Genomic DNA, 13917 nt, shown 5'->3' on the forward strand with positions numbered 1-13917 from the left:
CTACAACCCACACAAGTGGCTCAGGTAGTGCAGCTCATCCAGGATGGCACATCAATGCGAGCTGTGGCAAGAAGGTTTGCTGTGTCTGTCAGCGTAGTGTCCAGAGCATGGAGGCGCTACCAGGAGACAGGCCAGTACATCAGGAGACGTGGAGGAGGCCGTAGGAGGGCAACAACCCAGCAGCAGGACCGCTACCTCCGCCTTTGTGCAAGGAGGAGCACTGCCAGAGCCCTGCAAAATGACCTCCAGCAGGCCACAAATGTCGGGTCGGGGCGAGGGGACGGACTAAAGTTAAACTGTTTCACCTACGAATTAAAAGTGCTTCAGTAAGGTTGGCTTTTTAGTGTTTCATTACCATGGTTATCAACTTTACTGCAGGAATGGAATGTAAGTCACAGAAAATAGGTGTTGTGGTGGCAGCTGCAGAGAAGTACAATACGTGGGATGACGAGATTTTACAGCAGAAGAGTTACAGGGTGTGTTGAATGATAAAGTATAATGGTTTCATACTCCACTCCAGTTGGTGGCGGTAATGCACCAATAATATTGGATGCCAACCGCCATTAAACCCCACCGAAGAAGATTATTCGGGGAGCGGCATAGTTACATTATGTAGCATTAATGTAATGTAACGTTATCTAATTTGTTTCCTTCGCTATTTAGCTACAGTAATATCTTAACGTTGGGTGTTTCAAGCTACATATTTTACATTTAGCTAATTTAGCAATCTAGATAGCCTAACTAACTTATGTAGGTCTGTGAAAAAAAAAGAAAAGCTATCTAGCTAACATGCGTTCTACCATAACAATTCGTTTTTAACTTCCAGTGTTGTCCAGTCGTTCTGCATCTCTTCTGGAATGGATTGTGGGAAGGAGAGGGTTGTCGCGTTGGTGGATATGGACTGTTTCTACGTGCAGGTGGAACAGAGGCTGAACCCAGCGCTGAAAAACACCCCGTGTGTGGTCGCACAGTACAAAACATGGAAGGGAGGCGGGTGAGTCACAGACACAGATTCTCCTTCCCAAGGCCAATGGTATTGAGAGCGGCGTAGCTAGCATACACGCATCAATCCAGAATAAAACATGTAGACCTAGGGACAGTGGGAGTGACTCGTAGGTGTTTCCCCTTATCCCATGTTTCTTAGTTGTATGGGTCAGGCTGGCTAAGGTTTAACTCCAGTGTCCATTATAATGTAATGGAGACAGTCAGTGGAGTTAAACATTAGTTCAGGCTGGGCCTGACTTGTGATGCATACCTACATCGCCTGGTTCTCAGCTCTGCAAAACGTTTGTCTCTCCCATACATTACAGTTTTTTGTTGCATGGACTGTTCAGAAAACATGCCTTGACTATGATACTCACACTTTATCTTTACCCAGTATCATAGCTGTGAGTTATGAGGCCAGGGCCCATGGTGTCACCAGGAACATGTGGGCAGACGATGCCAAGAAACTGTGCCCAGATCTCCAGGTTGCAAGGGTCAGAGAGTCACATGGGAAGGCAGACCTCACCCAGTAGGTGTCCATTATACAATATTTTAAATGACTTCGGTGACTAAGTGAATCCCCAGGAACCCCTTCAGAAAGCCTGCAGTGCTAACCAGCTAACTGTCACCGCCTGTGTAGTTACCGGGAGGCGAGTGTACAGGTGTTTGAGGTGATGTCACGCTTCGCTGTGCTCGAGAGGGCCAGTATTGACGAGGCCTACATGGACCTGACTGCTGCGGTACAGCAGAGATTGAAAAGCATGACTGACCAGCAGGTAGACCCTCAGCTCCTGAAGACCAGCCACGTCCAGGGCTACCCACTGGCTCCTCTTGACCAGGAAGTGGCAGCACAGGACACCACAACTGATAAAGGTGGGTTTTAAACCGCGGTCGTCATTGGGCTGGGATTGGGTTAGTTTACCCCAAGAACTCTAAATGAGTGTTGAGTTTTAGCATTTCAGAAAAATATTTAGGCCTATCTCTTTTAGTGCTGTGTTCTCATTTTATATATGTGGTATCTTGATATTCTGTATCTGTCCACATCCCTGGGTTTCTAATCAAAGACCATGTCATTGCAGACTGAATTACATTTTATTGGTTGCATACATATATTTAGCAGATGTTCCTAACTCCAACAGTGCAGTAATACCCAACAATACATATACCCCCCCCCACACACACACACATAAAAAAGGGATTAAGAAATATTAGAACGAGCAATGTCAGAGTTCGGAATATAAATATACACTGAGTGTACAAAACACTGCTCTTTCCATGGCAGATTGACCAGGTGAATCCAGGCGAAAACTATTATCCTTTATTGAGGTCAATTTGGAGGCGAAAGAAACGCACACCTGTTTAGGCGAGGTGCGGTCTAGCAGAGTAGAACACGTGAAAAAGAAAAGGAGAGCCGCACACTCTAGGAGCTCAGATGCAACAATTTAATAATCAACGTTTTGACAGACAAGCTGTCTCCATCATGGTATAATTACAGACACTGCGGGTCACTAGTTTGTATTAACTGGGTGGTTTGAGCACGGAATGCTGATTGGCTGAAAGCTGTGGTATATGAGACCGTATACCACGGGTATGACAAAACATTTACTTTTACTGTTCTAATTACATTTGTAACCAGTTTATAATAGTTTCAAAGAACACACAGGTGTCTGTAATCATGGCTGGGTGTGGCTTGATTTCATTGGTTAATTTACAGATATAAATACAACCATATAAAAAGTATAAATGGGAAACATACGATCATAGATATAATTTGGCTACATACAAGTGTAACGGATGTGAAATGGCTGGCTAGCTAGTTAGCGGGTACGCGCTAGTAGCGTTTCAATCAGTTACGTCACTTGCTCTGAAACCTAGAAGTAGTGTTCCACCTTGCTCTGCAAGGGCCGCGGCCTTTGTGGAGCGATGGGTAACGATGCTTCGTGGGCGACAGTTGTTGATGTGTGCAGAGGGTCCCTGGTTCGCGCCCGTGTCGGGGCGAGGGGGTGGCATAAAGTTAAACTGCCACATTGATGCTGTTGACCCGGATCACTGGTTGCTGCGGAAAAGGAGTAGGTTGAAAGGGGGGTGAGTGTAACGGATGTGAAATGGCTAGCTAGTTAGCGGGTACGCGCTACTAGCGTTTCAATCAGTTACGTCACTTGCTCTGAAACCTAGAAGTAGTGTTGCACCTTGCTCTGCAAGGGCCGTGGCCTTTGTGGAGCGATGGGTAATGATGCTTTGTGGGTGTCAGTTGTTGATGTGTGCAGAAGGTCCCTGGTTCGCGCCTGGGTATGGGCGAGGGGACGGTTTAAAGTTATACTGTTACACAAGGGTCTTTAAATGAAAGATTCAGGCAGCCTCTCGTTTAACAATAAATGATCAAGGTTACCCCCTCTCCTAGGGAGGGTGACTGTTTTCGATGCCGATATAATGAAGGGACGAAATAGTGGTTCGCTTCCAAAAAGTTGGCCGCACCTGGGTACATCGAGTTTTTGCACCTAATGGTTCTACGATGCTCCGGGATTCTTACTTTTAATTAGCGTTTTACCCACATAATTTGTTTACCACAAGGACAAGTTATAAGATAAATAACTGCCTTAGTGGAGCACGTAATAACACCTTTGATTGGGATCTGTTTCCCAGTTTGAAGGATCTACATTTGTACATGCTGTTGCATTGAGCACAGCCATTATACTTGTAGTTTCCATCCAGTAGAGGTGCAAATAGACGTTGTGCGGGGGAATTTTGGGGTGGTAAATCAGTTTACCCATTGATCTCTAAGATTTCTGCCCCGCGAGAATACTACCAAGGGAGGGTCCGAAAACACATTACCGATACTGTCATCGAATCTTAGAATGTGCCAATGTTTGTGAACAATTCCTTTAATTTGTTCAAAGCAATTTGAATAGCGCGTAGTAAGAAGGCAAAAATGATTATTTTTGCGAGACTGTCCTTGAAAGAGATCATGTCTTGATTTGTTTTGGATTGTTTCAATGGGAGTATTAATCTGACCATTTTTGTACCCCCTTTGCTTGAATTTTATCTCAGCCATATGATTATTTTGATTCAACAGAATTGGCTGTAGGGCAAACTGTTTTTCAAGGGAAGCGGGTGACAGCTATCAGCCCTCAACAAACGGTTACGATCAGTATGGTTTCCTGTAAAAATCTGTGTATATTACATTATCCCCACACAAAATCAAAAGATCAAGTAAACTGATTTGACGTGTCTCAGATTACATAGTAAACTTCAGGTGCTCAGAACAAGAGTTAAGAAAAGCATGGAACGCCTGGAGTTGTTTTGCATAACCCCCTCCATTGAACAAAAATATCATCAATATACCGTTTCCACATAATAATGTTAGACAAGGAAACATTTTTGAGAGGATGGAAAATAGACTGTTTCCATGTAACCCACGTACAAATTAGCATGGTTAGGAGCCATAGGGGATCCCATAGCAGTACCCTTCGTCTGGATAAAGAAATCCTTTAGAAACATGAAATAGTTGTTGTGTGTGTACTATTTCAGCCAATGTTATGTAGTTCATTATGGTCATGTTGCAGAAGAAAATGTTCCATAGCTTCAATACCGCCCTCGTGTGGAATATTTGTGTGTAACGACTCAACATCAGAAGTAATTTACAAAGTATTATCAGGGAGAGGATCAAGAGATTCAATGATAGAGATCATACTGCTGGTGTCCTTTACAAAGGGGGGAGCTGTTCTGTGAGTGGTCTGATTAAAAAAAGTTGATAAAGGGGCCGTTACTGCATCAATGTCTGCTACAATAGGGCACCCAGCAGGTTTTGTAACATTCTTGTGTAATTTCGGCAAAGTATAGAAAGTGGCAATTTTAGGGAGTTGAATAGCCAAAAAGTTGTGTTCTTTTTTGGTGATTTGACCAGAACTTAAATACCCATCTAGGACAGTAAAGATGGTGTTCTGACATTGGGAAATGGGGTCACTTCTGAGTTTCTTGGATAAGGTTTTGTGAAGCAGTTGTCTGACACTCATTTACATAAACTGTCCTATCCATGATTACTACCGACCCACCCTTATCAGCAGGGCGGGTAAGGACTGCCGTATCAGACTAAGTCAAGCAAAGCTTGTTTTTCATCCTTATGGAAATATATGTACTCATGTTTGTTCTTAAAGAGATTACCAACATCTTTTTAAACGAGTCTGCGATATGTCTCAATAGAGCGGTTGGGTTGGCTGGAGGTACAAAATAACTCTTACTTCTAAAAGGAGTCGGAGTGTGTGCAGGTGAGGTCACCTGTTAAATCCACTTCAATCAGTCTAGGTGAAGCGGAGGAGACAAGTTAATGAAGGAGTTTTAAGCCTTGAGACAATTGAGACATGGATTGTGTATGTTTGCCATTTCAGAGAATTGATGGGCAACACAATCTTTAAGTGCCTTTGAACGGGGTATGGCAGTAAAGGCCAGGCGCACCGGTTTGTGTCAAGAACTGCAAACTTTCTGGGTTTTTCATGCTGAACAGTTTCCCATGTGTATCAAGAATGGTCCACCACCCTAAGGACACCCAGCCTTGGAGTCAACACGGGCCAGCATCCCTGCTTTCGACACCTTGTAGAGTCCATGCCCTGACGAATTGAGGATGTTCTGAGGACAAAAGGAGGTGCAACTCAATATTAGGAAGGTGTTCTTAATATTTTGTACACTCAGTGTATATGTATATGATGGTGTATATAGACATTATGGGCAGTATATGAATAGAAAAGGGGTGTACAACAGTAGTTCTATAGGATAGGCCTTGACTAGAATAAAGTAAATACATATGAAGTGGGTAAAAAGGTATGTTAACATGGTGCTCCTCCATGTTTTTCCCCAGAAGAACGAAGGTCCAGTGGCCTGCAGCAGTGGCTGTCCTCTGTGTCAGGGGGCTCTGGCTGTGCAGAGCTGCAGTTGGCTCTGGGGGCTGTGATCGTCGAGGAGATGAGGGCTGCAGTGGAGCAGCACACAGGCTTCCGCTGCTCGGCAGGGATATCCCACAACAAGGTCAGTACTCTCTTCCCCTCTCAACACAACCAGTGTGTTCTACCTCTTTCTGTCAATAGTTCTACTAGCTTTCTTTACTTGTCCTTTCTGTCATGATCACTGAATTTATCATGTCTCCCCAGGTGCTGGCTAAACTAGCCTGTGGTCTGAACAAACCCAACCGCCAGACACTCCTGCCATTAGGCTCTGTTCCAGAGCTCTTCAACTCACTTCCCATTGGCAAAATGTGAGTGTACTGCTAGTTAAAACTAACCGTGTGCTGTAACAGAGAAAATTAAGACAAGTGACACAATTACACATATCCTTCACTATACATGCAACATACAATACAATCTTTCCTGGACTACAGGACCATCAGACTATGCAGATGAATACAGAATCAACTTTACAGACTCAGAGATAGACTGATCCGGTCCTGTTGTTCCTCTCTCCAGCCGAAACCTGGGGGGTAAGCTGGGGTCGTCCATCACAGAGACCCTGGAGGTAGAGAACATGGGGGAACTGACCCGCTTCTCTCAGGCCCAGCTGGGACAGCACTTTGGGGACAAGACTGGGTAAACAACACACACTTCCTTCATGTCATGAAGTATATAAACCACTCTTCCTCAATGAACCACACTTATGTAATACTGTGGATCATTTTAAGTTATTAGCTAAAATTGTAATATTGCAATCTGGTGTTGTGAAAGGAACTATCCTCTTAATTATGTTATACTATTTGGTGCCAGTGGTGGCTAATATACAGTGCCTTCGGAAAGTATTCAGACCCTTTGACTTTTTCCACATTTTGTTAAGATACAGCCTTATTCTAAAATGTATTGAATATTTTGTTCCTCATCAATCTACCCCACAATCTACCCCATAATGACAAAGTCAAAAACAGTGTTAGACATTTTTGCTCATAAAAAAAAATATATATATATATATATTTACATAAGTATTCTGACCCTTTACTCAGTACTTTGTTGAATCAAATCACATTTTATTGGTCACATACACATGGTTAGCAGATGTTAATGTGAGTGTAGCGAAATGCTTGTGCTTCTAGTTCCGACAGTGCAGTAATATCTAACGAGTAATCTAACAATTACACAACTACTACCTTATACACACAAGTGTAAAGGGATGAATATGAATATGTACATATAAATATATGGATGAGAAATGGCCGTGCGGCATAGGGAAGATTAATAATTATTAAAGTGGCTAGAGATTTGAGTCTGTATGTCGGCAGCAGCCACTCAATGTTAGTGATGGCTGTTTAACAGTCTGATGGCCTTGAGATAGAAGCTGTTTTTAAGTCTCTCGGTCCCAGCTTTGATGCACTCGCCTTCTGCATGATAGCGGGGTGAACAGGCAGTAGCTCGGGTGGTTGTTGTCCTTGATGATCTTTTTGGCCTTCCTGTGACATCGGGTGGTGTAGGTGTCCTGGAGGGCAGGTAGTTTGCCCCCGGTGATGCGTTGTGCAGACCTCACTACCCTCTGGAGAGCCTTACGGTTGTGGGTGGAGCAGTTGCCGTACCAGGCTGTGATACAGCCCGACAGGATGCTCTCGTTTGTGAATCTGTAAAAGTTTGTGAATGTTTTCGGTGACAAGCCAAATTTCTTCTGCCTCCTGAGGTTGAAGAGGCGCTATTGCGTCTTCTTCACCACGCTGTCTGTGTGGGTGGACCATTTCAGAAGTGCCTTTGGCAGTGATTACAGCATCAATTCTTGGGTATGACACTACAAGCTTGGCACACCTGTGTTTGGGGAGTTTCTGTATTCTTCTCTGCAGATTCTCTCAAGTTCTGTCAGGTTGGATGGGGACCGTTGCCGCACAGCTATTTTCAGGTCTCTCCAGAGATGTTCAATCCGGTTCAAGTCTGGGCTCTGGCTGGGCCACTCAGACATTCAGTGACTTGTCCCGAAGCCACTCCTGCGTTGTCTTGGGGTTGTTGCGTAGGGTTGTTGTCCTGTTGGAAGGTGAACCTTAGCACCAGTCTGAGGACCGGAGCACTTTGGAGCAGGTTTTCATCAAGGATCACTCTGTACTTTGCTACGTTTATCTTTGCCTCGATCCTGACTCATCTCCCAGTCACTGTCACTGAAAAACAACCCCACACCATCATGCTTCACCGTAGGGATGGAACCAGGTTTCCTTCAGACGTGATGCTTGGCATTCAGGCCAAAGAGTTCAATCTTGGTTTCATCAGACCAGAGAATCTTGTTTCTCATGGTCTGAGAGTTATTGGGTGCCTTCTGGCAAACTCCAAGCAGGCTGTCATGTGCCTTTTACTGAGGAGTAGCTTCCACTGAGGAGTAGCTTCCATCTGGCCACTCTACCATAACGGCCTGATTTGGCCTGACCATAACGGCCTGATTTGTCCTGACCATCTACCATAACGGCCTGACCATAACGGCCTGAGTGTTGCAGAGATGTTTGTCCCTCTGGAAGGTTCTCCCATCTCCACAGAATAACTCTAGAGCTCTGTCAGTGACCATCAGGTTCTTGGTCACCTCCCTGACCAAGCCCCTTTTCCGATTGCTCAGTTTGGCTGGGCGGCCAGTTTTAGGAAGAGTCTTGGTGGTTCCAAACTTCTTCCATTTAAGAATGATGGAGGCCACTGTGTTCTTGGGGATCTTCAATGCTGCAGAAATGTTTTGGTACCCTTCCCCAGATCTCTGCGTCAGCACAATCTTGTCTCGGAGCTCTACGGACAATTCCTTTTGGCCTCATGGCTTGGTTTTTGCTCTGACATGCACTGTCAACTGTGGGACCTTATATAGACAGGTGTGTGCCTTTCCAAATCATGTCCAATCAATTGAATTTACCACAGGTGGACTCCAAGCAAGTTGTAGAAACATCTCAAGGACGATTAATGGAAACAGGATGCACCTGAGCAAAGGTTTCCAATTTCATAGCAAAGGGTCTGAATACTTAAGTAAATTAGATGTTTTTTTTATTCTAAAAACCTGTTTTCGCTTTGTCATTATGGGCTATTGTGTGTACATTGCTGAGGATTTTTTTTTTTTAATCCATTTTAGAATAAGGCTGTAATGTAACACAATGTGTAAAAAGTCAAGGGGTCTGAATACTTTCCAAATGCACTGTAGTTCCCATATTGATATAATAAATATTGCTCTCTTCAGCCAGTGGCTGTATGACCTGTGTCGGGGGATTGACTTTGAGGCAGTGAAGCCCAGACAACTCCCTAAATCCATCGGCTGCAGCAAGAACTTCCCTGGGAAGACATCTCTCACTACCAGAGAGCGGGTACTTGGCTATATTCATGCCCTCTCTCCATCTGTTCTTCTGTCTGCCTCTGGTGCATCACAGTAGATTATGGCCAGTCTCCCGTGTTGATTCCTGTTGAGCTCTGTTGTCTGTTGATGTCTGAATAAAATACTCTGTCTTATCTCTGCAGGTGCAGCACTGGCTCTATCAACTGGCTCTGGAGCTGGAGGAGAGACTGACCAAGGACAGAGAGCTGGTGAGGGACTTCATCTCACCATCTTCTGTTTGTCTCATCCCTCCCTGTCTGGTCACACCCTCATGAGACTGAGGGACGGAAGGATAATCTGCAGTTGAAGTTGGAAGTTTACATAAACCTTAGCCAAATACATTTAAACTCAGTTTTCACAATTCCTGGCATTTAGTCCTAGTAAAAAATCTCTGTCTTAGGATCACCACTTTTATTTTAAGAATGTGAAATTTCAGAATAATAGAGTGATTTATTTCAGCTTTTATTTCTTTCATCAAATTCCCAGTGGGTCAGAAGTTTACATACACTCAATTAGTATTTAGTAGCATTGCATTTAAATGGTTAAACCTGTGTCAAATGTTTCGGGTAGCCTTCCACAAGCTTCCCACAATAAGTTGGGTGAATTTTGGCCCATTCCTCCTGACAGAGATGGTGTAACTGAGTCAGGTTTGTAGGCCTCCTTGCTCGCGCACGCTTTTTCAGTTCTGCACACAGATTTTCTACAGGATTGAGGTCAGGGCTTTGTGATGGCTACTCCAATACCTTGACTTTGTTGTCCTTAAGCCATTTTGCCACAACTTTGGAAGTATGCTTGGGGTCATTGTCCATTTGGAAGACCCATTTGCGACCGAGCTTTAACTTTCTGACTGATATCTTGAGTTGTTGCTTCAATATATCCACAAAATTTTCCATCCTTATGATGCCATCTATATTGTGAAGTGCACCAGTCCGTTTGGGATGATGTTCTTCGGCTTGCAAGCCTCCCCCTTTTTCCTCCAAACATAACGATGGTCATTATGGCCAAACAGTTCTATTTTTGTTTCATCAGACCAGAGGACATTTCTCCAAAAAAGTACGATCTTTGTCCCCATGTGCAGTTGCAAACCGTAGTCTGGCTTTTTTATGGCGGTTTTGAAGCAGTGGCTTCTTCCTTGCTTTTCAGGTTATGTCGATATAGGACTCGGTTTACTGTGGATGTAGATACTTTTGTACCTGTTTCCTCCAGCATCTTCACAAGGTCCTTTGCTGTTGTTCTGGGATTGATTTGCACTTTTCGCCCAAAAGTACGTTCATCTCTAGGAGACAGAACGCGTCTCCTTCCTGAGCGGTATGATGGCTGCGTGGTCCCATAGTGTTTATACTTGCGTACTATTATTTGTACAGATGAACGTGGTACCTTCAGACGTTTGGAAATTGCTCCCAATGATGAACCAGACTTGTGGAGGTCTACAATTTGGCTGATTTCTTTTGATTTTCCCATGATGTCAAGCAAAGAGGCACTGAGTTTGAAGGTAGGCCTTGTAATACATCCACAGGTACACCTCCAATTGACTCAAAGGATGTCAATTAGCCTATCAGAAGCTTCTAAAGCCATGTCATGATTTTCTGTAATTTTCCAAGCTGTTTAAAGGCACAGTCAACTTAGTGTATGTAAACTTCTGACCCACTGGAATAGTGATGCAGTGAATTATAAGTGAAATAATCTGTCTGTTACCAATTGTTGGAAAAATTACTTGGCATGCACAAAGTAGATGTCCTAACCCACTTTCCAAAACTATAGTTTGTTAACAAGAAATTTGTGGAGTAGTTGAAAAACTAGTTTTAATGACTCCAACCTAAGTGTATGTAAACTTCCGACTTCAACTGTACCTCCCCACCTGCATGCCTATCACTCCTCTAAATTCCATTTCTGTCACTCATTCTCTCTCCCTCTGTGTAGAATGGTCGTGTGGCTAAGCAGTTGACTGTGGGTGTAAGGCAGTTGGGTGATAAAAGGCCCAGCAGTTTCTCTCGGTGCTGCTCGTTGGCACGCTACGACGCCACCAAGATCTCTTCGGACAGCTTCGCAATCCTCAAGAGTCTCAACACAGCAGGGAACCATCAGGCAGCATGGCAAGTTGCACAAATGAAGTCTGCCGTGACATTAGCTATATATGCAACCAACTCTAGACAGCATGGCAAATATAACACCATTATTTGGAACACTACAGCTATAGCCACCCTGAAATCTTAACCTTCAGAGACGTTGATTTCCCATGGCTGTCTGTTTTCGAATGTATATGTGTCTCACTTTCTCTTTCTGTTTCTTTCTATCCAGGACTCCTCCCCTCACCCTGCTCCACATTTCGGCCAGTAAATTTAATGATTCACCCTCTGCCGGGGCCGGAGGAATTGCCAGCTTCCTGTCCAGTGATGTCACTTCCACCCAGGCCTCCACTCAGTCTTGCTCTGGTTCAAAGAAGGACTCCACCCCCAAGAGACCCGGTGCCATCCAGTCCTTGTTCCAAAGATCTGCAGAGAAACAGAGGAAGGATGAAGAGGGAGAGGAAGAAGAGAATGATAGGGGCTATGGAACCTTTCTCCCGCCTTCCTCTTTTCCTGTGTCTTTCTCTGTAGTAGAGAGGAGTGTGTCTGAGAGAGAAAAAACAACCTCAACTGTCTCTAGTACATCTTGTCACTCTTCTTCTGTTGTCAGTTCATCAGCCAGCCCCCATACTGGCATCACTTCCTTCTTTCAGAGGAAGACTCTTGGGAGAAACCAGCAGCCCGTAACCGCAGCCTCACACAGCGACAGTCTCGCAACAGGCAGAACAAGATGTTCCACAGTAGGATATGATACAATAGGGAGTGTCCAACTTTTAACAGACACAGTTGGGTGTGAAATAGCAGGAAGTTACACAGCTCCCGGAGCTGAAACATGTGACGAGCAGACTGCGAACACTAGTTCTAACCAAGCAGAGGACCAATCTCTGGGGTCTGGGGAGGGAACTTGTACTCTATCAGAGGAAAAACAGTCTGAGGGGTCAGAGTTTTCCTACTATCCCCCTTCTGACCCGCCTCAGTGCCTGGCCAGTGTGGCCAAAGAGGACCTGCTGACTTGTGAGTGCTGTGGCCAGGACGTGCTGGCCTGGGAGATGCCTGAACATAATGACTACCACTTTGCCTTGGACCTACAGAACTCTTTCTCCTCTGCAAGCACAACCACCAATACCTCTCTTCATTCCTCCTCTCTCTCCTCCTCTGTTTCAACTGCCTCCCGCCCCCCTCTCAGGGCAGGCGCCCTTCAGTTGTCCCGGGGGAAGACGCGGGCCAGGGGCCAGTCAACACCCCAGCCTAAACGGCCCCGCTCCCAAGGTGGTAATACTGGTACGCTGGACTCCTTCTTCAAGAGGAGCTGAGGACAAAGTGGAGGAAAAGAAGAGACGGACCATGAAAGGAGGTAGAGAATACACTGTGCTGGACTGGTTACTTCTGCTGATGCTATTTAAACTGACCAACAATATTCTAAACTCACTGCCAAAACAATTTATGTGATTGTATGGCGAGATGCTGTTTAATTGTAATGGCAATTATTGTACAGAATAAATATTTTTACCTATAGAAAATTAGCATATTTTATGATGGTTCTACAGATATTGGTAAAGCCACACTTTCCTGGATGTCCTCTTTCAAGGGATATGTTGTCTTGAGAAGCTTGTACATTTCTGTGATCATGTTTCCATTAAACATTGAAAATAGTCCCTGTGTTGTGGGCCTTTTTTATCAACCATGTGAAATGTGTTTTTGCCACTAGATGGTAGCATCACACATGACGAGCGCACGCAAAGTTAAGGCACTCAATTTAATGCTTATTCAGCTTAGATACAGTATTCGTGTTCAAGGAAATGGTTTGCTTAGTTTTACCAATGCAAATCTAAGAGAAGGCAAACATGCAAAATGTCCCCATGTGCTATTGGGCTTTTGCTGTGAAAACATTGTTAAAGGTCAGCCAACAGACATTTGGCCCACCTTGGGAATAAACTAATGGGTCAGTGTAATCAGTATAAACAGTAGCCTATATTGCAGAAAGTGGGCTGTAGTGTGACTATCTCCACAGCTGTTAAACACTATAATGCTCGTACTGAAGTGGTCTTCTTTAAACTATTCCATATCAGATTATTTTCCTAATAGTTTCAAACAAAAGAGAAGGTAAGTGGAAACCTCATGTTGGGTTTACTTCCAGGTCATGGCAGAGTTAGGCTGGTGTGAGAGCAACAAGGAGGCCCTAAACGTATGACAGACACATCGCCAGTCCCGTCAATGATAAGGCCTGGGAACTAACAGAATAAATAGAACTACTTTCATTTTGTGGATTTAACAATATAATTATGTGGATTTAACACTGGAATGACAATTTCAATAACATCTTAATACTGAGGTTCAATCTTAATGTCTGTTTTGTTATCTTTGACCTCAGTACAGTCCTGGTTGCCTCTATGATGAGTGGCATTGCACCATTTCTGGGTGTCACATGCTTTTGTGTACATTCTCTCTACGTGAGGAATCAAGTGATCATCCCTTTCATAACAGTGGTGTTTCAGTCTGACTCACAGTTTCTAGTGTCTTGCATCAGCTGAGTAATAGAAAGGGAGGCGGCTAACAAAGGGGAGGCGAGAGAACTTCATGGACC

At 44.2% G+C, this 13917-nt stretch overlaps 1 protein-coding gene across 2 annotated transcripts; it reads left to right on the forward strand.

Moving 5' to 3' along the window:
• The first annotated feature begins 857 nt into the window (after nt 1-857).
• polh (polymerase (DNA directed), eta) lies at nt 858-12986 on the forward strand. 2 transcript variants are annotated; one of them, XM_071380425.1, is made up of 10 exons: nt 858-994; nt 1379-1513; nt 1625-1857; nt 5837-6003; nt 6126-6229; nt 6438-6557; nt 9136-9259; nt 9411-9476; nt 11188-11360; nt 11566-12986. In XM_071380425.1, exons 1-10 carry the CDS (start codon nt 858-860, stop codon nt 12644-12646), a joined length of 2340 nt encoding a protein of 779 aa, XP_071236526.1. In that variant the 3' UTR covers nt 12647-12986. The 2 variants fall into 2 exon arrangements, with proteins under 2 accessions (XP_071236526.1, XP_071236527.1); XM_071380426.1 differs by lacking the exon at nt 1379-1513.
• Nucleotides 12987-13917: the final 931 nt, after the last annotated feature.

The sequence above is a fragment of the Salvelinus alpinus genome, chromosome 32 (assembly GCF_045679555.1).
Source record: "Salvelinus alpinus chromosome 32, SLU_Salpinus.1, whole genome shotgun sequence".
NCBI lineage: Eukaryota > Metazoa > Chordata > Actinopteri > Salmoniformes > Salmonidae > Salvelinus > Salvelinus alpinus.